This window comes from Diceros bicornis, chromosome 30, assembly GCF_020826845.1.
Source record: "Diceros bicornis minor isolate mBicDic1 chromosome 30, mDicBic1.mat.cur, whole genome shotgun sequence".
NCBI lineage: Eukaryota > Metazoa > Chordata > Mammalia > Perissodactyla > Rhinocerotidae > Diceros > Diceros bicornis.
The window spans coordinates 4,068,078-4,094,887 of record NC_080769.1 but is presented as its reverse complement, the minus strand read 5'-3'; the positions used below and the strand labels follow the sequence as shown (position 1 = coordinate 4,094,887).

General features: G+C 50.6%; 1 protein-coding gene across 1 annotated transcript in view; it reads right to left on the bottom strand.

Annotated features, from left to right (window-relative positions):
• CACNA1A (calcium voltage-gated channel subunit alpha1 A) overlaps positions 1-26,810 on the bottom strand; it is a 217,633-nt gene that overhangs the window by 167,488 nt on the left and 23,335 nt on the right. Inside the window, 2 exon segments of the mRNA XM_058525574.1 lie at positions 5,657-5,796; positions 7,789-7,894. Coding sequence (XP_058381557.1) covers positions 5,657-5,796; positions 7,789-7,894 — 246 coding nt within the window.

The following is a 26,810-nucleotide window of genomic DNA, read 5'->3' as shown; positions in this document are numbered from 1 at the left end:
AGGAGGAAGGAGGAAGAGAAGGCAAAGTCTGAAGGCAGAACCCGAGAGGTGGCATTAATCATCTACACCACCACGCTGGGGTTCCAGGCTCCTTGACATGAACATACCTTCTGACTCTGGAAGACTCCTGATTTGCCACCATCTCTGTGTGACTCTGGACAAATTACTTAGCCTCTCTGTGTCAACTTCCTTGTGAGTAAGATAAAGGGGCGGACCTGTCAGAGTCCACTGAGCCCTAAAATTCAATGATGCTATGAAACCAAAGCCAATGTCCTTCCCTGCTGGTCCCCGAGTAATTGGGTTTTTTCTTTGCTTCTGATCCTCAACAAAACTACCCAAAGCCTGGGGAAGTTCATAGGACCTTCCAAAAAGGAGCCTTCATTTTTACAGAGTCACAAAATATCAGAGTTAGCAAGGATCCAGAGCTCATCCGTCCCACGTCTTATCTGACATCACAGACTCCTGGACTGGTTGACTATCTCTTTCAATGCAATGGTCTCCATCTCCTTAAACAGCTTAGAAATTTTCCCAGAACACTCTGATTATCAGAAGTGTTACCGCTTTTCAGCCTAGCAGCCATTTATTTTACTGAGCACATACTAGTTGCCAGGTTTGGTGCTAAGCCCGTGAATACAAAAACAACCGCCTTCATCTGTACCCTGGCAATGTCCACAGTCTCTTTTCTTTTTTCTTCTCTCTTTTTTTTTTTTTGTGAGGAAGGTCAGCCCTGTGCCAACATCTGCCAATCCTCCTCATTTTTGCCGAGGAAGACTGGCCCTGGGCTAACATCCATGCCCATCTTCCTCCACTTTACACGAGACAATGCCACAGCATGGCTTGCCAAGCGGCGCGTCAGTGTGTATCCGGGATCCGAACTGGCAAACCCCAGGCCGCTGCAGCGGAGTGCGCACACCCAACCGCCCGCGCCACCGGGCCGGCCCCACAGTCTCTTTTCTTAACATGCACAATTGTATTATTTGACCTCTTAGATGTCTATATATAGTTGAGCATTACAATGAAAGCTCTGTCATCTCAGAAATATAGCCAAGCTTCTGAAATCTTCCTCTTACACATTTTCAGTTAAATGATCCGACCTTCATATGCCATACTTTAAAGGGGTTTGATAAAATTACAAAGTTAGAATTTCTCTGAGGCCTTGAGCTACACAGAACAAACAAAAATCCATGGGTAAGATCTTTTCTGCCAAACATCACACAAGAAGAAGGCAAAAACCTTGGTAATCCATGAAAGATGAATGGTGTTTTAATGCTGCAGTTTGCTCAGAAACGCGAGAAGACAATGAGTTAATCAGAAAGTGCTTGTTAAAGTCATCTTTGTCTCAATGTCAAATCAATGCTCTCCCGTCCTCTCCCCTGGAACACGGAATTCACCTTACTGCATTTCCTCATCACTAACATCGAGCAGACGGCTGTGCTTGCAAGGCTTTTGGTCTCCTCTCCCTGTTTCTAGCTTATAAACCAACAGGAGACTAGATAGCACCTTGGAATTTGAAGTAATAAAATTGAGTGATGTGCCTGATTTGAAGGAGATAGAACCACCAGACAATAAGGAAGGATGGTTGATTGCTGGAGAAATGAAAGTGAGGAAAGCAAGAGTAAGGAATGCAGAAAAAATAAAGAAGGAAAGGAGAAGAGGATATGAAAGAAATAGAATCTACAGTAGAGGGTCCTCGTGTCTTTAGGATCAGGACCCCCTGGGAATCTAATGAAAACTACAGATCAGAGAAATACACACACACACACACACACACAATTTTTGCATGCAACTCCAGAGGGTTCATGGACCCCGCTAATCCCAACCGTGAGGTTCCATCCTTAGGACCTATCTGCCCCAGATGAAGAATTTCTCCTCTAGAGGCTCATCAGATGTCAGGAAACTGGAAAGGAAGACTGCCTTGCTGTAATCAAGGAGCACATACAAAGATCCAAGTGGCAAACTGACCTGTCAAATGGCCGCCTTTCAACTCACTGACCGGTCACTGAGACTAACCACACGCTCAATGGTATCTGAGCTTCCCTAGCTGTTTCAAGAACCATTTTATATAAAAACAGGGGTTTTTAAGGCTTGTTCCTGCCAGCAAGGTCAAGCCAGCCCGTGCCAGCAAAAGTCAGCCCCCAGGGAGCATAAATTGGCACAACCACTTTGCAGAGCAATTTGGCAATATCTAGCAAAGCTGAGGGTGCGTACAGCACACAGCTCAGCAGTTCCACTCCTGGGCATAAACCCTAGAGAAATCCACTCACAAAAATGAGGGGACAGCTTGGTTCAAAATAGCTCAAAGCTGGAAACAACCCAAATGGATACATACATGGTAGAATATTCATACTACAGAATACTACGCAGCAGGGAAACGGATGAATGAAGACTATTCTTGTCAACCAAATTAAGCTCATGTTGAGTGCAAAGGGCAGGCTGTAGAAGAAAACATTCATAGAGAAACTTACAGCATGCAAAACGGTACCATATATATTTCTTATATGTTTAGGTAATAAAAGTGTAAATACATAAATGCAAATGACAAACACACCATTCAGGAAAGTGCTTCTGGACGGGGGAGAGAAAGGAATGAGGCCAGAGAAGGGGGCACAGGGACTTGCACTGTATTAGAAAGGTTTCATTTTGATGGCAGGTTGCTCCATCAGCTCCCTGCCCTCACCTCCTCTACTCGCTCCCTCACTCACTCTGCTCCCTCTGGCCTCCAGTGTTCATCAAACATGCCAGACACAGTCCAGCCTCAGGGCCTTTGCACTTGCTGTACCCGCCACCTGGCACTCTCCTCCTCCAGCTATCTTCATGGCTCATTTACTCACCTCACTCAGGTTTTCATTCAAATATCACCTTCCCAATGAAGTCTTCCCTGGTTCCCAGGTCCCCTGCTCATAAGACATCCCATCCCATCCCTGATTTATTTTTTCTCTGTAGCTCTCACCACCATCTAACAAACTAGATATTTCATTCATTCATTCACTCATTCATTTTGTCTTTCTTCACCATTAGAATATAAGTTCCACAAGGGGAGGGATTTTTTTTATTGGTGTCATAATAGTTTATAACATTGTGAAATTTCAGTGGTATATTATTATTTGTCAGTCACCACATATATGTGCCCCTTTAACCTTCATGCCCACCAAGGGGAGGGATTTTGTCTGTTCTGTTCACTGCTGTGTCTCAGAGCCTGGCACACAGTAAGTGCATAATAAATATTTATGGAATGAATGAACGCAGGCACAAGTATTTGTTATATTATTCTTTACTTGTTTTTGAATGTCTGAATATTTTTATTGTACATTTTTAACAACAACAACAAAGTCAGCTACTAGGCTGTTTCACAGATGAGTTTCCTAGCAAGCTAAGAGAAAAGTGCCGAATGTCATGCCATGTCTCTGGAACCTGCTGAGGTCCCAAGCCACAGGACTGTGGACACAGCCAACAGAGGTCCCTAAGTGAACACCCAAGCCCACTAGAGCTGGCCCAGGGTCTTTACAACAGACCACTCAAATCTTAATGCCTCTACAGAAACAGCCCAATACATCACAGCTCCTTCTGTGGGAAGCAGTCTTGCTCCGACACAACAAATGTGTTCAAAACCTGAATTGTGAGAACCCAGCCAACACAGGATGGGTGCTAAGACCCACGACACCTGCCAAGAGAGACAGGGCCTGGGGCAGCAATAGAACCTCTAGGAGCACTGTGACCCCATGAGGAGACCTGTGACCCCATGAGGAGAACTGGGACCCCATGAGGAGACCTGTGACCCCATGAGGAGAACTGTGACACCACAGAGGAGACCTGTGACCCCAGAGAGGAGAACTGTGACCCCACAGAGGAGACCTGTGACCTCATAGAGGAGAATTGTGACCCCCCCAGAAGAGAACTGTGACCCCATAGAGGAGAACTGTGACCTCACAGAGGAGAACTGTGACCCCACAGAGGAGAACTGTGACCTCATAGAGGAGAACTGTGACCCCATGAGGAGACCTGTCACCCCATGAGGAGACCTGTGACCCCAGAGAGGAGCACTGTGACCCCATGAGGAGACCTGTGACCCCATGAGGAGAACTGTGACTCCAGAGAGGAGAACTGTGACCCCATGAGGAGTACTGTGACCCCACAGAGGAGAACTGTGACCCCAGAGAGAACTGTGACCCCATGAGGAGAACTGTGACCCCACAGAGGAGAGCTGTGACCCCAGAAGGAGAACTGTGACCCCAGAGAGGAGAACTGTGACCCCATGAGGAGACCTGTGACCTCACAGATGAGACCTGTGACCCCTGAGAGGAGAACTGTGACCCCAGAGAGACCTGTAACCCCAGAGAGGAGACCTGTGACCTCACAGATGAGACCTGTGACCTCACAGATGAGACTTGTGACCCCAGAGAGATCTGTGACCCCACAGAGAAGAGCTGTGACCTCCTAGAGGAGAACTATGAGGAAGGCCTCCCAAAGAAGTCTTGGAAGAGAAGAGCCAGGCTTGGCTTAGGGGAGAAGAGTGGGTGGGCAAGGGAGCCTGAAATCAGCACAAAATAGTTATGTCCATAGCGGGATCTAACAAAAGGCTTTGGGGTCTTTGACAGAGATTTGCTGGCTATTTACCAAACCCAAATCCCTTTCCTTCTAAGCACAGTCTGACATTTCCCAGCTTCCCTTGCAGTGATACGTGCTCATGTGACTGAATTCTAGCCCAAGCAATAGAGTGGAAGAGGTATGTGCCAGGTCCCAGCCAGGCCCACACAGCCTCCCACGCATCACCTTCCACGCTCGTTTCTCTTCTGGGGTCTAACGCAGACAAGCATAGAGTTCCTGGAAGCTGTGGGTCAACAGTGGGGAGCCACAATGTAGCAAGGGTCCAGGCCTGTCAATCACTGTTTGGAGGAGAGAAGCCTGCCAATGAGGAACAACTGTTCTGGGCTTTCAATGAGTGAGAAATAAACTTCTGTTGTTTTAAGTCATTATCTGGTTTTGGATTTTTTGTTATAGCTGCTAGCGTTACCTTATACAGAGTTCTTGATGGAAAGTATATACACATTCACCTCTCAACTGTGGTTCATTACATATAGACCTAAAAGCTCCTCAAAGGCAGTGACTGTACCTTACCTAGGTTGATTGTCTCCACAGTCCTACCACAAACCATTGCACCCAGAAGTCCTCCACAAACATTTATCAACTTGAAATAAAGGCCAACTTGAAATAAAGGCATCCCTGAGTGAGGCAAAAGGACCAGACATGGACAATAGTTAAAAACTTCACATAATCACATAATCTGAGGTTCAAATCCCAGCTCCACCAGCTGGGTGATCTCAGGCAAGCTCATCTCCGTGCTTCAGAATCCTCAGCGGTCACCCGGGAATATTAATATTTCCTAATTCATTGGGTTGTCACGAGGATTAAATGAAAGAATGCACATAAAGCACTTTGGAAGCAGTCAACTCTAATAAGCTATTATTCTAATTGTAACAGAACGCATCTGCTGTAATATGCAGCCGAGATATGAAGGGAGGGAAGAAGGCAGATGCATGTTGAAGCAGAACACGGGTGCTCGGCCTTCCCGAGCCCAGCCTAGACCACACCAACTGTTACGTTTCCAAAGTCCTCGTCATTCAAGATAATTCTAAGAAACATAGCACACGCCACTTACCCTGTTAGCACCACCACGAAGTCCATCACATTCCAACCGTTCCTCAAGTAAGAGCCTTTGTGGAAGGCAAACCCAAGGGCGATGATCTTAATTCCAGCCTCGAAACAAAAAATTCCAATGAAGTATGGTTCTGTGTCATCCTGGAAGGGAGAGAAGGTAAGGTCAGTGTCTTTGGCTGGGCAGAGGGGGGCGTGATGAGGAACCAGCCCACCTGGAGATCTGTCTCCACCTCCCCTCATCTCTCCTGATTCTCCAGCACTCACTGCCCCCCACCACATCCTGCCTGGAATTTCCTTGTCTGAAGGCAAGAGAGACAGAAGCATGGCGAAGACGCCCTCCTTCTTCCCTTTTGACCAACCTCACATACCACTTGGCCAAGGAGAACTGTTTGTTTGGACCTGAGCTGTCCAGTACGGCAGCCTCTGGCCACACGTGGCTATTTAATTTAAATGAATTTAAATGAAATGAAATGGAAGATTCAGTCCTGCAGTCACACTAGCCACCTTTCCAGTGGCTACCATACTGGACAGTGCAGACGTAGGACATTTCTATCACTGCAGAAAGATCTACGGGAAAGCGCTGGTTTAGCATGTTTACTTGTCACACACGCCACTCAAGGTCTTTGCACCAACCTCACCCCAAACCTGACACTCGCGATGGTTCTCAGCTGGTGGGGCACCAGCACAGCTGTTCAGGTGGCTAAATATTGGAACAATACTTGTGCACTGGCTGGCAAACGGCCAGTGCCCCGGCCCCCAGGCCCTCACCGCACCTCCCACCAGTTCCGGCTTCCAGCTGATAGTCTATAGTATTTGAAATTAAGCCATAAGCTCTTCTCCACCAGAGCCCCTACACGGGTGTTTTCCCATCTGTTATGGCAACGTTTTTCAAGCCTCGATCATCTTCATTCTGCCTTCGTGATTTCCCATGTCAGTTTACTGTTCTTGAAACTGGCTCTTTTTACGTGGCTTCATCTTAAGCAAAAACAAAAAAGCCGTGAAATTCTAGTCTGCTAGGCTAGTTATATTTCTTAGAATATACATCATAAGACATGACTACTAACATTTAAAAGTCCTGAGAGCATCCATACTTTGTGGATTAGGAGTGAGTGGATTCTAACATCTCTCTCTCCCTACACTTGTGCTATTACAGGTGGCTCTGAAGAGGTGGCAGAGAAGTCTCCTCCACTGCACTGTCAGAGGGCCAGGAGAGAAACCAGCGGGCTGGGGGATGACTGGGGGATCAAGAAGGGTCTCAGGGCTGGTTTACGGCTCTGCGGACTTGCACCAAAGTATCAACTGGATTTTGAATGTCCTCCAGAGCTGACCTCCATGCATGAGAAACGTGGGGGACGGAAGAACAAGACAAACGGCCTCACAAGCAAGTGAGCAGGCCACAGTCAGGGCGTGGGGCATTCCTTAGGGCAGCTGGACTGCTGTCTGCAGTAATGGCGGGAGGAAAAAGACTGCTGCAGATTAAAAGTCTGCAGGGACATAACAGAATCTAGACCATCTTCGAATCTCAGTTTGAACAAACCACTGTAAAATGCCATTTCTGAGACAACCACAGAAATATGATTATGACTGGGTCTTAGATGATTGTCAGGAAGCAATGTTAATCGTCACTGTGGTGGTGGAATAAAACGCCCGTCTTTTTAGCCACGCAGACTTACGTACGTGGCAGCAAACTGACATGTCATCTGGGGTTTGCCTGAAAATACTTTGGCCCAGAAAGACAAACCAAGGAAACAAGAAAGGACAGAGGCAGCGAACGCGGGTGATGAGCTCACGGGTCGGGAGGGTTTCATTGTACTGTTCTCTGTATTTTTGTGAACGGTCAAATTTTTCCTAAGAATTTTGTTTTGAATATGACGTTCTCACAGACAAGGTGACCATGTCGCCCATCCCTCTCCAGGTTGACAGCAGGTCTGCTGGGGGGCGAGGAGGGGCTGTGGACAGTGAGGGTGTCTCTCTCCCCACATTATCGGTGTTCATGGAATGTGGGCTCCCAGGAGGGGGCCCGTGACCCGGCTCTTGGCTCTTAGACCGAGAGCCCACTCTGCCCTCTGCTCCCCCCACCGCATCAATTTGCTACCGAGGTAAAGGCGAGCCCCCAGCAGAGTCGTGACTCACCAGTCGCTCAGACATCGGGGTCTTGTCGTCATCGGGGAGGTGCTGCTCCAGGGCCAGGACAATGCAGTTGGCTATGATGGTGGCTAAAATCATGTATTCAAAGGGAGTATCCGGGAGTCAAGGAAAATCTTTCCAGCTTGTGTAAGGTAAGCGAGAAGGGATGTTTACAGTGTGCACGCCACCCCCCCTGCCCCCCTGCCACTGGCCTAGGCTGAAACTATCTCGTGCCTTCCAACCGTCCCCTACCTAACACTCTCCCCACTTCGGATCCCTCCAGCCCCCATCAGTTATCTTGTCTGGAGTGAACCCTTCAGACCCCAAACCTGGGGCAGATGACTTTTTGTTTCTGACTCTTTTAATTGAAAGAGCTACCAATTATTAAAACAGAACATTTTCCTTTTTTTTGTATTAAAAAAAATTTAGAGCAGTTTTAAGTTCACAGCAAAGTTGAGCAGAAGGTACAGAGATTTCCCATATACCCCCTGCCCCCACACACGCACAGGCCCCCCATTATCAACATCCCCACCAGAGTGGCGCATTTGTCACAATTGATGAACCCACATGGACACATCTTTATCACTCAGAGTCCACAGTTTATCTCAGAGCTCACACTTGGTGTTGCACGTTCCATGGGTTCGAGCAAATGGACAATGACGTGTATCCACCACTACAGTGGGCTACAGAGTAGTTTCACTGCCCTAAAAACCCAGCAGATAACTTTTTAAGGAAAATGTGGATATTCTTCCTCCATCTCACCTCCAACATTCATTGGATAAATATTAACTCAGCACCTACTGTGTGCCAGGCTCTGTTCTGGGCACTCGGGACACAGCTGAGGGTAAACCGGACAAAAATCTCTGCCCTCGTGGAGGAGAAGTGAGTAAGTCAGACAACCCAGTAACACAGTCCTTAGAAGACGGTGAGTACTATGGGGAGAAAAAGTAGCAAAGGAGGATGTGGGTTACAATTTTAATACAGTGGTCAGATCTGACACCAACAACATGAGCAACAAAAGAAGAAATAGCTAAGTGGGACTTAGCCAAAATTTAAAACTTTTGTGCATCAAAGGGCATTATCAAGAAAGCAAAAAGACAACCAACAGAATGGGAGAAAATATTTGCAAATCATATCTGGTAAGGGTCTAGTATCCAGAATATATAAAGAACACTTACAACTCAACAACACAGACAAACAACCCAACTAAAAACTGAGTAAAGGGTTTGACTAGACATTTCTCCCAAAGAAGATATTCAAATAGCCGTTATGTACATGAAAAGATGCTCAACATCACTAGCCATGAGGGAAATGCAAATCAAAACCACAATGAGAGCCAGCCCTGATGGCCTAGGGGTTAAAGTTCAGCACACTCTGCCTCGGTGGCCCAGGTTCAGTTCCCAGGCACAGAACCACACCACTCGTCTGTCAGTAGCCATGCTGTGGTGGTGGCTCACACAGGAGAACTAGAAGGACTTATAACTAGGATATACAACTATGTACTGGGGCTTTGGGGAGAAAAAAAAGAGAGAGAGAGGAAGATTGGCAATAAATTTCAGCTCAGGGTGAATCTTTCCCTGCAGACAAACAAACAAACAAAAACAACCACAATGAGATACCCACTAGGATAGCCAGAATTAAAAAAAAAAAAAAGAAAACAATAAGTATTAGCAGGGATGTGAGAAATTGAAACCCCTGTGCACTGCTGGTGGGAATGTAAAATGGTGTAGCCAGTGTGGAAGACAGTTGGTGGTTCCTCAAAAAGTTAAACATAGAATTACCATATGATCCAGTAATTCCACTCCTAGGTACATACCCAAAAGAAACGGAAAACACGTACTCAAACAAATTCTTGTATGCGCATGTTCATAGCAGCATTATTCACAACAGCCAAAAGGTGGAAACAACCCAAATGTCCATCAATGAATGAATGGTTAAACAAAATGTGGTGTATCCATAGTGTGGAATATTACTTAGCCGTAAAAAATGAAGCACTGATTCATGCTACAACGTGGATGAACTCTGAAAACATCACGCTGAGTGAAAGAAGCCAGGCACAACAGACCACATCTTGTATGATTCCATTTATATGAAATGTCCAGAATAAACAAACCCATAGAGGCAGAGAGCAGATTGGTGGTTGCCAGGGGCTGAAGGAGTGGGGAATCAGAAGTTACTGCTTAATGTTTTGGAACAAGATAGAGGCGATAGGTGCACGACATTGTGACTGTACTAAATGCCACTGAATTAGTCACTAAAAAATGATTACTACTGGTACGTGAATTTCACCTCAATAAAAACATAATACGGCAGCCAGGGCAGGCCTCTGAGAAGCTGCCCTTCCAGACCTGAGGGAGGGAGGGGGTAGTCCACGTGGCCATGTCCAGACGCAGCATCCCCTCTCTCTCCAGGCACAAACTCCTTCCTGCATCCTGGGAATTCTCCTCCCGGGGAAGAGGTCGCTGGAGCGTCCCATTGGAGGGTCTGCCCTTGGGGAGGGTCTATCCTGCTCACTTCGTATGAGGGTCTGATCTGCTAGTTAGTTGGTGAATGCGAATGTTCCCTGTCCCCCTGCCAGACCCACAGACGCATCTCTGTTCCAAAAGCCGTGGGAAACAGCTGGCAATCTGAGAAGGCGGTCTTGGTGTGGAGAAATGGGTGCTGGGGGAGGAAGCCACAGGGTCTTGTTCACTCTGGAGCAGGGTTTCCCAGCCTCAGCACTACCAACACTGGGGTCGGATCATTCTGTGTGTGGGGCGTCCTGTGCATTGTGGGACGGTGGGGGGCATCCCTGGCCTCTACCCACCAGATGCCAGGAGCATCCTCTCCTCTCCAGTTAGGACAACCAAAACCTAGGATGACCAGAAGCGATCTGCAGACATGGCCGAGCATCCCGGGGGACACTGAATTCCGCTGCCCTGCAGAAGGACCAAACGGTGAGTCTCGGTGAACTTGCCATGTTAAACCACTGCCCTCCTCCCAGCTTGCTCCCTTGGAAACTTTAAGTTTGGCGTTTTGGAAGCTCCATAAAACCAAGCGATCTTACAGGCTGAAGGAGGAGCTGGAGCAAATATCCACTTTCCAGGTGGGGAAACAGATAACCTGGAAGTAGGGACTCTAAATAAACCAGAAAAACCACACCTTTGTCACCAGCCTCGTCCTCTGCCTCCAGCTGAAAGTGGCTGAGGCACGCTCCACGCTCCACGCACACTCTGAAAAGCAAATTCGAGACTCGGGGCAATCTGAGGAGCCAACAAAAGCCGGCCCTGTGACAATCGTCCCTGATTGGCTTCCTGCCTCCGAGCCGACAGTCATTAGGAGCACCGAGAACAAAGCTGGGCCGTGTTGCACAAATACTCCGCTCTGCCTCACCCTGCAGCCCGGAAAATAAGAGACAACATTTGTACACAGAGAAGCATGCCAGCCCTTCCTGGCCTCCCTCACCCAGCTTCTGAAGCCGTGACGGGAATCGACGATTCTGCTTCCCCAACCCGCCGACCAGCTCCTTGCTGGCTCCGGCTGGAAGCTGCCATGTCACTCCCGGGCCCCTGGCCTCCTGCCCCTGACAGCTGGGATGTGACTTCCTTTGCACAGATTCTAGCTGAGGTTCCAGGGAGAGTCCCCGGAGGCTGGCAGCGAGCAGCACTCTCATGGCCGCATCATCAAGGGTTCAACTGCCCGATGCTGCCTGCCTTTCAGTCCCGGAGCTCCAGGGAACGGCGAGGAAGCCCCAGCCAGCACGCGGGCAAGTGGAAAGAGGCCGCCCACAGCCACCTTACTCCTCCTGCTTATTTCTTGTCAGACACGGCCACACTGGTGACCAAACGTCATCCCCGCGCCCTCCACGCACCCACAGACCCTGCCAACGTCCACAGACGTGCCCCAAACGAGAATCTGCACGCTAACCTGACACCCCTGTTCTCAGCCCGCAGTCCAAGGACCAGCAGCACTGCTGCAGCCGTCAGCAATGCAAAGCCTCAGGCCCCGGGCTGACCTGCTGAGTCAGAACCCGCGTTCTAGCAAGACCTTCGGGGGATCTGCGTGGACACTGAGGTCGGGGAAGTGCTGCCTTATCTAACTCAGGGGTGGGAGGGCCCAGGTAACGGTGGCCTGCAGTCATCCACAAAGAAGAGGGGCTCCCCTTCCCCTCCAAGCTTTATCCTCCAGGCTCGGACCCCCAGTCAAGAATTCAGGAGGCCCAGACCATCTACTACGCCCACTCAGGGAGGAGCTGATAAGACCCCCAAGATCCTCATGAACAGGAGCAACGCTGGAATGAGACAGACGAGCAGAAAAGACCATTCCAGCTCACGCTCAGGGAGTCGCTCAGTGTGCCCCTGGCGCCCGGCTCCCGCAGAGGAAAGCCAAAGGCCTCCCAGCAGCCAGCAAGGCCCTGTACCCCCTGCCCTCACCCCTGCCTCACACCCCCACTCTCCCCTCCTTACTCAGCTGTACCCCCTGCCCTCACCCCTGCCTCACCCCCCCACTCTCCCCTCCTTCACTCAGCTGTACCCCCTGCCCTCACCCCTGCCTCACCCCCCCACTCTCCCCTCCTTACTCAGCTGTACCCCCTGCCCCATCACCCCTGCCTCACCCCCCCCACTCTCCCCTCCTTACTCAGCTCTACCCCCTGCCTCACCCCCCCACTCTCCCCTCCTTACTCAGCTGTACCCCCTGCCCTCACCCCTGCCTCACCCCCTCCCACTCTCCCCTCCTTCACTCAGCTCTACCCCCTGCCTCACCCCCCCCACTCTCCCCTCCTTCACTCAGCTGTACCCCCTGCCCTCACCCCTGCCTCACCCCCCCCTCCCCTCCTTCACTCAGCTGTACCCCCTGCCTCACCTCCGCCACTCTCCCCTCCTTCACTCAGCTCTACCCCCTGCCCCATCACCCCTGCCTCACCTCCTCCACTCTCCTCTCCTTCACTCAGCTGTACCCCCTGCCCCATCACCCCTGCCTCACCTCCTCCACTCTCCTCTCCTTCACTCAGCTGTACCCCCGGCCCTCATCTCCTCCACTCTCCCCTCCTTCACTCAGCTGTACCCCCTGCCCCATCACTCCTGCATCACCTCCTCCACTCTCCCCTCCTTCACTCAGCTCTACCCCCTGCCCTCACCTTCTCCACTCTCCCCTCCTTCACTCAGCTGTACCTTCTGCCCCATCACCCCTGCCCCACCTCCTCCACTCTCCCCTCCTTCACTCAGCTCTACCCCCTGCCCCATCACCCCTGCATCACCTCCTCCACTCTCCCCTCCTTCACTCAGCTCTACCCCCTGCCCCATCACCCCTGCATCACCTCCTCCACTCTCCCCTCCTTCACTCAGCTCTACCCCCTGCCCTTACCTCCTCCACTCTCCCCTCCTTCACTCAGCTGTACCCTCTGCCCCATCACCCCTGCCTCACCTCCTCCACTCTCACCTCCTTCACTCAGCTGTACCCCCTGCCCCATCACCCCTGCCCTCACCTCCTCCATTCTCCCCTCCTTCACTCAGCTGTACCCCCTACCCCATCACTCAGCTGTACCCCCTACCCCATCACCCCTGCCCCACCTCCTCCACTCTCCCCTCCTTCACTCAGCTGTACCCCCTGCCCCATCACCCCCTGCTCTCATCTCCTCCATTCTCCCCTCCTTCACTCAGCTGTACCCCCTACCCCATCACCCCCTGCTCTCATCTCCTCCATTCTCCCCTCCTTCACTCAGCTGTACCCCCTACCCCATCATCTTCTGCCCTCATCTCCTCCATTCTCCCCTCCTTCACTCAGCTGTACTCCCTGCCCCATCACCCCCTGCCCTCATCTCCTCCATTCTCCTCTCCTTCACTCAGCTGTACCCCCTGCCCCATCACCCCCTGCTCTCATCTCCTCCATTCTCCCCTCCTTCACTAGGCTTTACACCCTGCCCCATCACCCCCTGCCCTCATCTCCTCCATTCTCCCCCTCATTCACTCAGGTACAGTCACGCCAACCTCTTCCATATTCCCCAAAGACACCAGGCGTGTTCCTGCCCCAGGGCCTTTGCACCTGCCATTCTTCTCCAGGAATGCTCTTTCCCCAGAGACCTGCATGGTTCCCTCCCTCACTTCATTTACATCTTTACTCAGGGGTCACATCCTCAGTGAGGCCTTTAACTCCATTTTCCTGCTGAATGTTTTTCCTTGGCCCTGTCCCCAGTCAAACGTCTGCCATGTTTTCCTTCTTTCCCTTGTTTCCTGTCTTCCCTACTAGACTGTAATGTAAGCTCTATAAAAGCAGGGATTTTTTTCTACTTGGTTCACTGCTTCGTACTGAGCACCTGAGGAGAGCGTCTGTTATACAGTAGGTGCTCAATAAACACCCCTGCAAGGAAGGAAGGGTGGGTGGGTCCTGCTTTCTGTCTCTCTCCCCCAACGTCACCTCATGCCATGTCTCCATGGGCATGTTAAGGATGTAATCCAGCTCCTTGAAATATGCGAGGAGGTGGCTGGTGCACAGACACAAAGAAGGGGCATGAGCTCTCCACACGGGAGGCCCTGCCTTGCCCCGGGCAGAAGCTGAAGGTAGTCCAGGCAGGGGAAGGCGAGTTTTTCTCAGCCCGACACCGAGTCGTGCCTGAGCCTCCTGATTTAGAAAGCCTGGGTTCTAACTCACAGCTGCGGTGAGCAATGCCTCTGATAGCTGAGCTGAGCCTTCCTGCTCCCTGATTGGTTCGGGAGAAAGCACCTGTGTCAGCGGGATCCAGAATAATCAGCCAGCCGAAGAGGCCGAGGGGAGGGCGGGGGAGAAGAGATGAAAGGAGAGAAGCCTCCCTGATGGGAGGAAAAGCGGGCTCCTGAAGCGGCTCCTGGAAGTCAGGACAGCAAGCAGCCCTGCAGGCAAGTGCAGATACACAAAGCTCCCCCCACAATTAGATTGATCAGGACCCACAGGGGCCCCAGAGAGGGGCTGTGTGCGACACTGGAAACAACCAGGCGATTCTCCGTGGGGAGGAAGGGCTGCACCAGCTGACAGGAGCTGCTCTTGGGATCCAGAACATCAGGGAAAATCAATTTGCAAAGTGGGCGTGGCTGATGGTTCCAGCCCCTTAGCAAGACCTTGCAGAACGTCTGAGTAATTCATCCTTGTCTTTGTGGGGCCCCCCATCCCCATCTAATTCCCAACCTCCCGTGGTTATTGTGAAAATCAAATCACCTTTGTTAACTCATCAAGCCCTTGTCTCTACTGTGGGGGCTGCCTGATGGGTGTGTTCTGAGGAAACAGATACTTCAGTGAGTCAACCAAGCAGTTGAGCGAAACAGAACTTATTTTCATGTCAGTTCCATGCTCGTCACAATTACCAGGAAAAGAGTAGGGGGTCCCAGGGCCCTAGACATATGGGTGTAGGACATATGCCCCGCTCTGCTAAACAAAGGCCACAGTTTAACTTGGCAATAGCATCAACGATTACGGGGCCATTAGCAGGCACAGCAACCACGATTACTGCTGCCGTGTGTCGCGTGCTTCGCTGGGCAGACACCGTGCTGAGTTTCAGTTAATTCCTTGCAACACTTCTACCAGGTGGGTGCTGGTGCAAGCCCATTTTCCAGATAAAAAGGTGAAAACTTAAGGAAGTCAAACAAATTGCTTCAGTTCACACAGGAGGCGTGCAAGAGCCAGGGCTCGCCCCAAGGTCCGTGCTTTCAAGCTGGGGTCTCCACAGGCCACTCAGAATCTTATCCTTATTAGAAGGTGGATGGTTTTGCCTTTATTTAAAAATTGCGCTACATCTGGGGCCTTAGCCATATGGATGAGACCAAGTGGATTAGACCTCATCTGAGTCCCAACCGTCACAACTTAATGTAGGAACGAGCAACCATGGCGTGCTACTCCTCACCCTCATAAGCCCATCCCAAGTGCGTCATATTAATGAATATTTCAACTTCCAATAATCCCAAGAGTCTCCAGTTCTCAGACATAGGCTTCGAACTCTCCAACACACAGTACCAACACCAAAAGTCAAGCCTAGAAAAGGGCTCTCTGCCCGTTGATCCGCTTGAGACACCACGGCAAGGATGCGCTAACAAGGTGGACTCTGGCGCGGCCGCGATGTTTTCAGCACCACGGGCAGGGGCAAGAGGCACAAGTTTCACTTGACGTCCATGCAGACAGGGCCAGCCTGGGCAGGCGAGCACACCCAGTGTCAAGCATTAACACTCTCTGAGACATTTCTAAAGACCGACATTTCACATGCAGAAGAGAGGCGAAAAAAAAAGATTCATTATGTCAGCAGGAAAACTAAATGAAGAGAAAGTTAAAAAACCCAACACCAAATAGGTTTGATGTGTCATTTGTTTTTTAACATGATCCAAGTTTTCAGCACTCTGGTTCTGAAAAGAGAAGTCTACCCTGGGCAGCAAGGTCATGCTTCTGCTCCGAAAACTGGACATACCTGCATGAGAAATCGTAGAGCAGAGTAGTTGAAAGGGCTTGGGGGTCAGACATGGTTTTGACCTTGGGCAAAAGAGTTTTGTTCTCCAAGCCTCAGTTTCCTCACACATAAAATGCAAAAAGTAGCACCTACGTCACAGTGCCGTGTGAGAATGGAATGAGCGATACACACAATACACTCAGAACAGGGCACACAGTATGTACTCAATAAATGTAATGTTTTGTTACTGTTGAGTCTGGTTCCTGGGATGATTTAAAAACGTAATATGCTTATGAAAGAATAAAGTGGGGTTCATCTCACTGTAATCATGCAATCTATGTTTATTTCATTATTTTTATTACAATTGCTGCTGCTAGTATTACTAACTTTTCCTATTTTTTTTCACCCATACGAGTCTCAGTCCCTCCCCTTCCCTACGGAGGGCATCAACATCTGCCCTCATTGTGGCTGATTAGGTCTTCTCTCGAATCTGAACTGTTTCCAGGAACAGAATGCAGTGAATGTGTGTGGTCCACTTCCTGAATATCAGGCTCAAAACAAATGTTGCAAAAATCTCCATCAGGTATTTCAAATAAATGGGATCATACTGTGTATGACCTTCTGTGTCTGGCTTCTTTCACTCAGCATAATGTTTCTGAGGTCCATCCACATTGTAGCATATGTCCATACTTCATTCCTAAGCATGGCTGAATAATATTCCATCACATGGATATACCACAATTTGTTTATCTGTTCACCCACTGATGGACTTTTGGGCTGTTTTAACCTTGTGTCTGTCTAGGTGAGTCCACAGAGACAGAGGGCAGATTCGTGTTTTCCAGGAGCTGGAAGAAGGCAGGAAATGCTTAATGGGAAAGGAGTTCCTTCTGGGGTGATGAAAATGTTCTAGAACTAGATAGAGGTGGTGGTTGTACAACCTTGTGAATGTACTAAATGCCACTAAATGGTTCACTTTAAAATGGTTAATTATGTTATGTGAATCTCACCTCAACTTTTAAAAAATCCCTGTTGCTTTCCCGTCTCTTTTTTCCCCTTGATTCTCAGAATTCCCTCGTAGGCCTTTACTCACTGACTCTTCCTCTGAGCCCTGAACCATAGAGAGAAACAGCCCCTGGACAGCCCTCAAGATCCCTTTTTAAAAAATAACAAATGTTTTTGGTTGTAATAGGAATATGTGCTTACTGTATTTTTTTCTTTTAGTTTTTAAAATTTATAATGCACCATTTAAAAAGTGAAAAGTCCTTACACCACCCCACTTCCCAAAGATAACCAATGCTAGCAGTTAGGTGCTTATCTTTCAGATTTCTCCCTACACACATTCTTTGCACTGGCTGCTCTCTCTTCTCCTCTTCCCCTAGATACGAGCGGGGACCACCCCTCACCTCCTTCAGGTTAAACTAAAGCATTATCTTCCCTGGCTACCAGATCTAAAATCTCAACCCTGCCAACATCATCTCTCTTCTCTGTTTTTTGTTTGTTCGTTTTTAGCAACTTTTCACATCAAAAAAACTATGTATTTTATGTGTTTATCTTATTTATGTTGGTCTCCCTCGAGGGACTGGCAGCCCCACTAGGGCAAGGATTTGTCTGACTTGTTCTCAGCTGTGTCCCCAGCAAACAGAACAATGTCTAACACACAGCAGGGACTCAATAAATACTGCCGGATGAATGAAAACAACCAGACAAAATCGCGTTTTCCCTTTACAAAACAGGGATCATGATATATAATGTTCTATAATCTGTTACGCCCCTCACCACACTGGACACATTTCTCCAAAGACTGTGCAGTATTCGTGTGAATGGAAGCATCATCATTTATTCAATATTCCCCTGAAGGCTTCCAGTTTGTCTATTATAAGCAAAGCTGCGATGAACAACCTGACCACATACCCTTTGTACCTGTGAGGATTTTTTCTGCAGGATAAACTCCAAGATGTGGAACTGCTGGGTCAGAGGGGGTGCACGTCTGCCCTCATCATAGGTACCCGCCACATCAACCCTGGAGATTCACAGGGCTCTGTTTCACAGTTTTTAAACAGTGAGATGAGTCTGTGTGTGTGTTCCTTCTGAAATTAAATCCACAATGTAAATGTATAAATTGCTCTGTACCAAAGTTTAAACATGGAAAAATTAACATGACTCACGGAAAACCACACACACACACACAAACACACATACGCACACACCACACAAACAAAATAAATTTCCCTGATGAAAAGAGAAAGGACATAAACAACACTGAAACAAGTTTCAAGCAGAGCTGTTGGTCAGTTTTAAACTCTTGGGGTCTGAGACTCCAAATGAGAATTGAAGACCTCTCTCTCTCTCTCTCTTTTGGGACAATAAAGCCCCCGGGGCCCTCTGAACGGTGTGAGGTCTCTGTCTCCTGGTCTAATTTACAACCGCTTTCCCTAGTATGTCCACTCTACCAAGAGAAAGGCCTTCTCCTCTCTCGTACGGTCACCCCGTCTGCTGGTCAGTGAAATCCTCCATTTCCTCGGCATCTTCTCTATATGCTCCGTCTACCCCTTGGCTTAAACTCAACCTGGAAATTCCCCCGAAATTTCTCCAAGGCCAGGAAGGCCACTGGCAGCTTCAAATTACTTCCCAAGAACAAAAGGAAAACCCAGCCCAGGTAGACGCCCGCCATGATGGCCTGGAAGAAGCCCAGTGAGGTCAAGGAGCAGGACCCCAAGAAACCAAGTAAGACAGGGAAGGACCCTCCCAACCCAGGTGAGGTGAGAAAGACAGCCAAGAAGCCAGGTGAAGGGAAGAAGGCTCCCTCTAAACCAGGTACAGCCAAGAAGGCCCCTAAGACAAGGCGGCAAGACCAAGAAGCTCCCCCCAAACCCAACAAGGCCACCAAGGTCCCTCCCAGTGCCATTGGGGCCAGTGGGAAGTCCAAGGGCAAAGGCAGTCCTGGCAGCCAAGACGCCGAGGCCCCAGGAAAGCAAAGGCTGGAGGAAGACTCTGATGGAGGCTATTACTTCCTGTGACCGTCAATTCCCATGTGGAGAGACCATTGTCCATGCTGGTCCCTTCCCTCCCCGATCACTGCAAGACACCCCACCTCCTCATCAGTGACCAGTGTCAACTGCAAGCCACTCCAGCCGTGACACCAGCCACCTCCAAAACACCCTTTTCCAGCATCCTTCTCTTTAACCACCCCTCTCCTCCTCCCAGCTCACTAGCTCCTTTACATGCAACCAACATCATCCTGTGAATCCCTGCAACCCACTGACCCCACCATTTCTCAGCACGCTCTCCTGCCTCACCTCCTTCCCTGTCAACCTTACAAAGGCTGGATATATACCCCTCCCTTGTCTCTCTCACTCCTGGAAAAAGCCCATCCCTGGATGAACCCAACGGGCTGGCATCGCCGTGCCTGTGCAGAGGAATATTCCTGAATGAGTCAACCCAGGCTGATAACATTAAGTTCACGGGCCTGAACTTCAAATGGCTTTCAAGAATTCTAGCATCCTAGATGGGAGAAGACACCAGCAGATATTGGTACACTGCTGGGAATGACCTAATTTAGAGAAATAAATATTCTCCCATCATTAGAAACCCCACCCTTGATTCCAAATTTCCCTCCAGCCACCAACCCATTTCTGCACTCCCCTTCACAAAGAAGGAGTTGACAACACGTGTTGCCTCCCCTTCCTCACCGTGAATTCTTCTACTGTCCCCAGACTGCCTTCTAGCTCCACCACTCAACCACAACTCTTCCAGTGAGGATCTCCAAAGCCCTCCAGGCCGCCAGATCCCAGGGCCACTTTTCTGTGCTCAGATGTCTCGGCCATGCCGTCCTGCTGTGTTCTCCTATTCTCTTTCTTGTCTCTGCTTCTCTGTCTCTCCTTTCCATTCCTCCTTTTCTACTCAATCTCTAAATGTCGGTCTTCCCCAGGGCTCGATCCTAGGTAATCTTCTCTTCTCTATCTAAATCCACTTTCCTGGGGGGCTCACACATTGTAATGTGCTTTGTCATTTTCCTGCTTCCTTTCCCCTGAAATATCCACCCATCACTCTGCTCGGTGTCCTGGGGGAGGCAGGCCGACTCTCGTGGACTCATCCCTCCACCTCCCTCGTCTCCTGCCTTCTGGGTGGTGTGGCCAGCGGGAAGCCCCAGCAGGAGACTGGAGGGAGGAAGGAGGAGTTGGGGTATTTCTTCCTCCTTGTTGGAGGATGAGGTTCTGGCAATGGCTGTGTCCTTTTATGCCTTCTCAGAGGTATCTCAGACTTCACAGGAGTGTCTATTAGTTTTCTAGGGCTGCCATAACGAATTACCACAAACTGATGGCTTGAAACAACAGAAATTTATTCTCTCACGGTTATACAAGCCAGAAACCCACAGTCAAGGTGTCAGCAGGACTGAGGTCCCTCCAAAGGCTCTAGGGGAGGATTCTTTCTTGTCTCTTCCAGCTTCTGGGGGCTCTCGTGGCTGCATCACTCCAATCTCTGCCCCCTTCTTCACATGACCTTCTCCTGTGTCTTCTACCCTTCTAAGAACACTTGTCATAGGTTTTGCTCCCCATTACATCCTCAGCACCCATCCCACGGCCAGGCACACAGCGGGACTCCAATAAATGTTTGTAAACGAGCGAATGAGTCCCCCTTTGCTTCATTTCCCTTGGCATCTCAGTGGCAATCCTTTCTGCACCTTCCGCCTTCTCTTCCAACTCTCCCAACTGTGGCACTGGCACCTCAAGTCAAACAGAGTTTTCCGGAAAGCCCCGAGCCCCTGAGGAAGCCTTCTTCGCTTTCTCCTCGTGCACTTCCCCAAACATTTGGGTCTGCCTGGCCTTTTCCTCTGCTGGCCTTGCCATCTGTGAAGATTTTCCTTGAAGCTTGATCATTAAAAAATAAACCAAGATACTCTGTGCCTCCAAAAGAAGCTTTTACTTTTGCAAACTCTATTGATTTAATCCCAGAGGCTGCTGGCGGCGGTCCCAGGAGCTCCATCAACATGACAACACCCAGCGCAGCCGGAACACCACGGAGCCTCGGCCAGGCTCTTCGGCCGGGTCTTCGCTGACCCTGACTGAGGCTCTCACAACGATGAAGAAAGATTTACAGCAGGGGCAGGATATCTGCAACTGCCCCAGGATCCCGCTTAGGTGAGCAAAAGGAAGTGTCCTCAAGCTCGAGGCGCTTCAGAGCTCTGTGTTAATTTGCTGCTACAGCTGATTCCCAGGGGGCTAAGCAAGCAAGAAACCAAGATAACAGAGACACACTGAAAGTTCTAGAACCTGAGTGTAAACTCCCTGGTTGGATGAGCAGGAGCCGAACAGGGCAAGGGGAGGTGGGACAAAGAAGATGGAAGACGGCAAGAGTTAAAACTGAGTGAGTTAAGACAGGGGGTCCTTCACCCTCAAGAGACACTAAGTGATCAGAGAAGGAGAGAAAAAAGGTCGTCAGAAGAAGGAGGTCGAGGGCGACTGAACGAAGGCCCAGGGCTGCAGAAAGCATTCATCTCCTCAAAGGAAAAGTCAAACCATTCTTTCCCACATTTATTTTTTTCAGGATTAAAACACAGGGAGAGGAAGCAGAGGCCCGCTAAGAAGACAGCAGAAGGGAGGCAGTATTTGTTAGCTAGAAGCTTAAAGGCACACGAGCACGACCCTCACAAGAACACGGCGCTCAGATCCAAGCCCAGGGCATAGGGGATGAGGCGTTTCGGCCCAGCCTTTCTACATCCTGCTGCAGGAACAACCCCAAACCTCGGCGGCTGGACAGACCACAGGCCTATGTTCCTGCTCACGCTGTGTCCACTGCGGGCAGGGTGGGGACTCCCTTCCGCGCCATCACCCCTCCAGCACATAGTCCGAGGGAGGCTCCGTCTCTGTGCACGCATGACGGTGGAGGCAGGCAACAGGGAACACGGCGAACCATACACCGCCCTTTAAAGCTTCTGCCCCGAAGTCACACATGTCACTTCCCCTCACATTTCGTTGGCTAAAGCGGGTCACACAGCCACACCTAACTTCAAGGAGCTGGGAAAGAGGACGCTCTGCTGTGTGCCTGGAGAAGGACCAGAACCATTAGCAGAGCGAGGAGAAGGATCTCCACTCAGGAAGCTTAAGCGACCTGCCCCAAGTCCAACAGCCCCCAAGGTGGCAGAAGCAGGACCAGAATTCAGAACCATATGGGCCGTGTTCTCGGCTCCACCGCCCTGCACACGACCAGTGGTGAGGATAAGATCCGGGTGACCGTGAGGAGAAATATCGGGGAGGCAGGCAGGAGAAGGAATAAGGAAAAATACTACACTGAGTGAGGGAGAGATGGAAGGAGACAGAAAGCTAGCACCAGAGCACACGTAGAGCGGTCTCATCTTCAGAAACCAAACGCGTCGCCAATATTAGGAAAGGGGCGGGGCTTCCACAGCCCTTTCAGAGAGAGGCCACCAGCATCAGAGAAGGAAGCGGGGATCCATACGAGGCCACCTAAGGAAGTGGGGGCCCAAGCGTGAGCACCTGCCTGCTTCTTGCTCGTCCCCTGAGAGCCGCCACCTCGGCTCAGACGGAAGGTCGCACGAGCGCTGGCCGGCGCGACACCAGCAGCCTCAGGACGCCCCACTCCCCGAGCGCTGCCCTGCGCCGCCTGCGCGGCTTCCTGCGCGCTTCCGGGAAACGGGCCGCGCTTCCGGGAAACGGGCCGGAGCTGCACGGCGGGCCGGAGCGGATGGCGCTGGCTTGGCCCTTCTCACTGCGCCTCCCCCTCCCTCCCCCGGCCAGACTGCGAGCCTGAGAGGACCCTGGCCCCCCGCACTCCCGGCCAGCAGGCGGCGACTCCACAGAGCCGGGGAGGCCAGCTCAGTGTCAGAGCAAGGCTTCTGGAAGGCACTCATCACCGCGCCCCACCGTCCTCCACACTTCAGTGACGCGCCACCTACGCGCTGTCTGCGCGCTCACTCACTGACCCCGGCCACCCATCTGTCCAGACAGCCTACTGGGCGTCCTTCAATCATATCCAGAACTCGCGGCTTCCAGGAGCTGGGGGAGGGGAATGGGAAGTGAGTCCTGACCGGTATAGGGTCTCCTTCTGGGGTGATGAGACGTGAGACTACACAGAGGTGATGGCTGCACAACATTGTGAATGTACTAAGGGCCACTGAATTGTACACCTCAACATGGTAAATTTTATGCCATATGTATTTTACCACAATAAAAAAATTTAAAAATTGTTGCCAGAACCCAATCTCCCCTCATAGTCTCCACAGCCAACACCCTGGTCCCGTCCCCACCGTCACTGGCTGGATCAATACTGTCACCTCCTCCCTAATCCCCAGCTTCTGCCCTCACTCCCAGTCTGCTCCCCCCACAGTGGCCAGACGAGCCTGTGGACGTCTGAGTCAGGTCACGTCCCTCCTCTGTCAGAACCCTCCATGGCTCCCACCGCCCTTGGAGCAAAAGCCGAAGTCCTCCCTGAGACCCACAAGGCCCTGCTGGGTCTGCACTGTCCCCTCCCTGCCCTCACCGTCCCCCCCTTCAGGGCTCACTCCCTTCAGCCACACCAGCCTCCCTGCTGTTCCTGCAAGAGGCCAAGCATGTCCCTACCTCAGGACCTTTGCACCTGCTGTTCCCTCTTCCCCCAGACATCTTCATAACTTCCCCCTCACTGCCTTCAAGTCCTGGCTCAAATGCCACCTCCTCAGCGAGGTCTTATCTCATGTAGCAACTGGCCTCCCCACCTCCTTTCCTTGCTGTTTTTTCCCCCACTGTCCTTATAGTGTTCTAAAGTACTAAGCAACTTACTTACTTTGTTTGTTGTTTACACTATGTCTCTCCCAATGAGAATGTAAACCCTTGGGGACAGGGACTTTTGTCTGCTTCCTGTGTCTAGAGCAGTGCCTTGCCCACTGTATACCCTTGGTCAGTATTCAAGAAATGAATGTCCAGCCCTATGAGGTGGAGATTACTTTCCACCCACTTTATAGAAGAGGAAAACTGAGACTCATTATCACGCATGTGGCTAGTAATGGTTGGCAGACACCAATCTCAGTCCGAGTTCACAGCCCAGGTTCTCAACCATGATCGTTCTTTATTGTTATCCACACAGCAAGGATGAACTAAGCACCTACTATGTGCCAGGCGGTGTTCTAAGTGCTGGGAACATGACTGAACAAAACAGACAGAGCTCGGCTCTCCTGGAGGCGACCTCGCACCGCGCTCACCTTCTCCTGCCCCAGCTCTCACCTGCCTTCCCATCTGGCTCTGACAATGGCCACTGGGCCACACAGCTCAAGACGCCCTGAGACACGGACTGGCCATGCGACCTAAGCCCCCTCCCCACAGTGCCTCTGTGCTGGCTGCTATGACAACTGGTTACTGTGCGACATCGTATGACATCATATGATACCAAATGACGATGATCTGTCAACTCTGCCCCCTTCCTGATTAACCAGGAGCTCCGTGAGCTCAGAGACCTAGTGACAGTTTTCTTTTCATCCCATGTTTGTAGATTCACGGATGAATGGAGCACCAAGAGCCACCTCCTCCAAGAAGCAGTCCCTGATTTTTCCTCCTCAAACAAACCCTCATCTCTCCATCCTGGAGACCTGAGAACTGAGCACCTCTCTTGAGCTGTTTCACAAATGTTTGTGTCGTTTTTCTTCTTCCATTTTTCACTCTGGAGGTAGACAGTTCTGGCCAGAATGCAGCCCTACACCATAAGATATCATTGTGCACTATGATAATGAGGAACGAAGGGGGAGAGACCTAATTTAGACGGGAGGGGGTGGTGACTGGGTCAGGAGAGGCTCTCTGAGGATGTGCCATTTAATGGGAAACCTAAAGGATTTAGAAGGATTTGCCAAGTGAAGAGCTGAGGGAAGGTACAAGAATTCACAGTGGCTTTATTCGTACTGGCCAAAACAAGAATAACCCAGACAGCCATCGACAGGTAAATGGAGAAGCAAACTGTGGTACTTCCACATGATGGAATACCATTCAGCAATAAAAATGAATGAAGCCATAGCACTCACTCACTCGACACACATTTACTGACCACCTACTACGTCCCAGGTGCTGTTCTAGACTGTTCTAGTCCACAGTTTAAAATAGGGCAGATGCCGAGAAGGCGGCCTTTCAGTAAAGACCTGGAGGAGGTGAGGGAGGAGCCAAGAGGCTACCTGGGGTAAGAAGATCCAGGCAGAGGGAGCAGCCAGTGCAAAGGCCCTGAGGTAGGATGGTGCCCAGTGTATCTGAGGAGGAATAAAGAGGCCAGGGTGGTGGGAGCCGGGTGAGTGAGAGGCGACTGCGGGCAGAGGAGCTCAGAGATCTTCCCAGGCTTCCCCAGGCAGAGGAATTCAGCAGTGGGCAACGGAAACAGGGACTTCTGGAGCTTGGGAACAAGGGAGGGAAGAGAGGAGGGAGAGAGGGCTGAGCTCAGAGACCCCGCCATGTCACTCCCCATGTCTTATCAGACAAACAAGCCTGGTGTCAGCAGAGCCCACACCTTCCAGGGGTCTGACACGCCCTCCCGAAAGACGGGAGCCAAGGAGAGAAAGAAAGGCTGGGCTTGTACGAAAAGAACGGAAAAGAAGGCTATAAACAGAGGAACACGGAAAAAAATGCTGATACACAACACGTACCATACAAGACCTTAACCAACCGCGGCCCACGGCGTGCTTTTGTAAATAAAGTTTTATTGGAACACAGCCACGCCCATTCATTTACAGACGGCCCGTGGTGCCTTTGCTACCCCAGCAGAGCTGAGCAGCCGCAGACCCTCAGATCTTTACTATCTTGCCCTTTGCAGAAAAAGTCTGCTGGCCCCCTGGACTAGAACCAGAATACAGAACTACACATTAACACATCAAGTATTCATAGCATATATCTACATATTAACATGTAACTATATAATGTAAAATGATGTAATAACTATTATAACTAACGTCTATTTGAGTGTTTATCACGTGCTGGGCACTGCACGAAGGTTTTCTGCCCACGTCATTGCATTAAATCTGTTCAACAGCTCACTGAATTGGGACGTTGTCGTTATCGCTGTTATTGATGGAGAGCACAGACTGTGGACCAGGCAGCCTGGTTCAACCCCACCTCTGTCGCTCCTGGAGCCTGAGACCGCAGACAAGCTTCTGAAGCTCTTTCGTCCTGCTTTCTTCTTTTGTCACACGAGATGAGGACAATGTCACCCACCCCTTGCAAGCGAGGTGCTTGCCATGTTGTCCAGAGCTCTGTCACCACGGCTGTCCTTATCGACAGGCGAGGGAACTGAGGCACAGGGAGGCGAAGTCACTCGCCCATGCAGTCACGCCCATACGGGCGAGCCGGGACTGGAACCCGAGCGGCCATCACTGCCGGAAGCAGGGATCTGGCGACGCTGGAAGAAGGTGCCGGTAACCGGGAACAATGGAGCTCGTGAGAGTGGACCCGGCACACCACCTGCGGGACTGGGGTCTGTCTGCCTCGCTCCTCATTGTCGTCCTGGACCTCGAGGAGTCGGAAGGCGGGACCTGACGGGTGGGCCGCCAGAGGCAGCGAGGGGCTGCTCTTCTGCTCTCCATGGGGGGCGGAGAGGCCGGTGAAGCTTGAATGAGGAAGCCAAGACAGTGACGGCCCTACCATCACAGAGCCCTGGAGGAGTTCAAAGAAGTGGGCGAGGC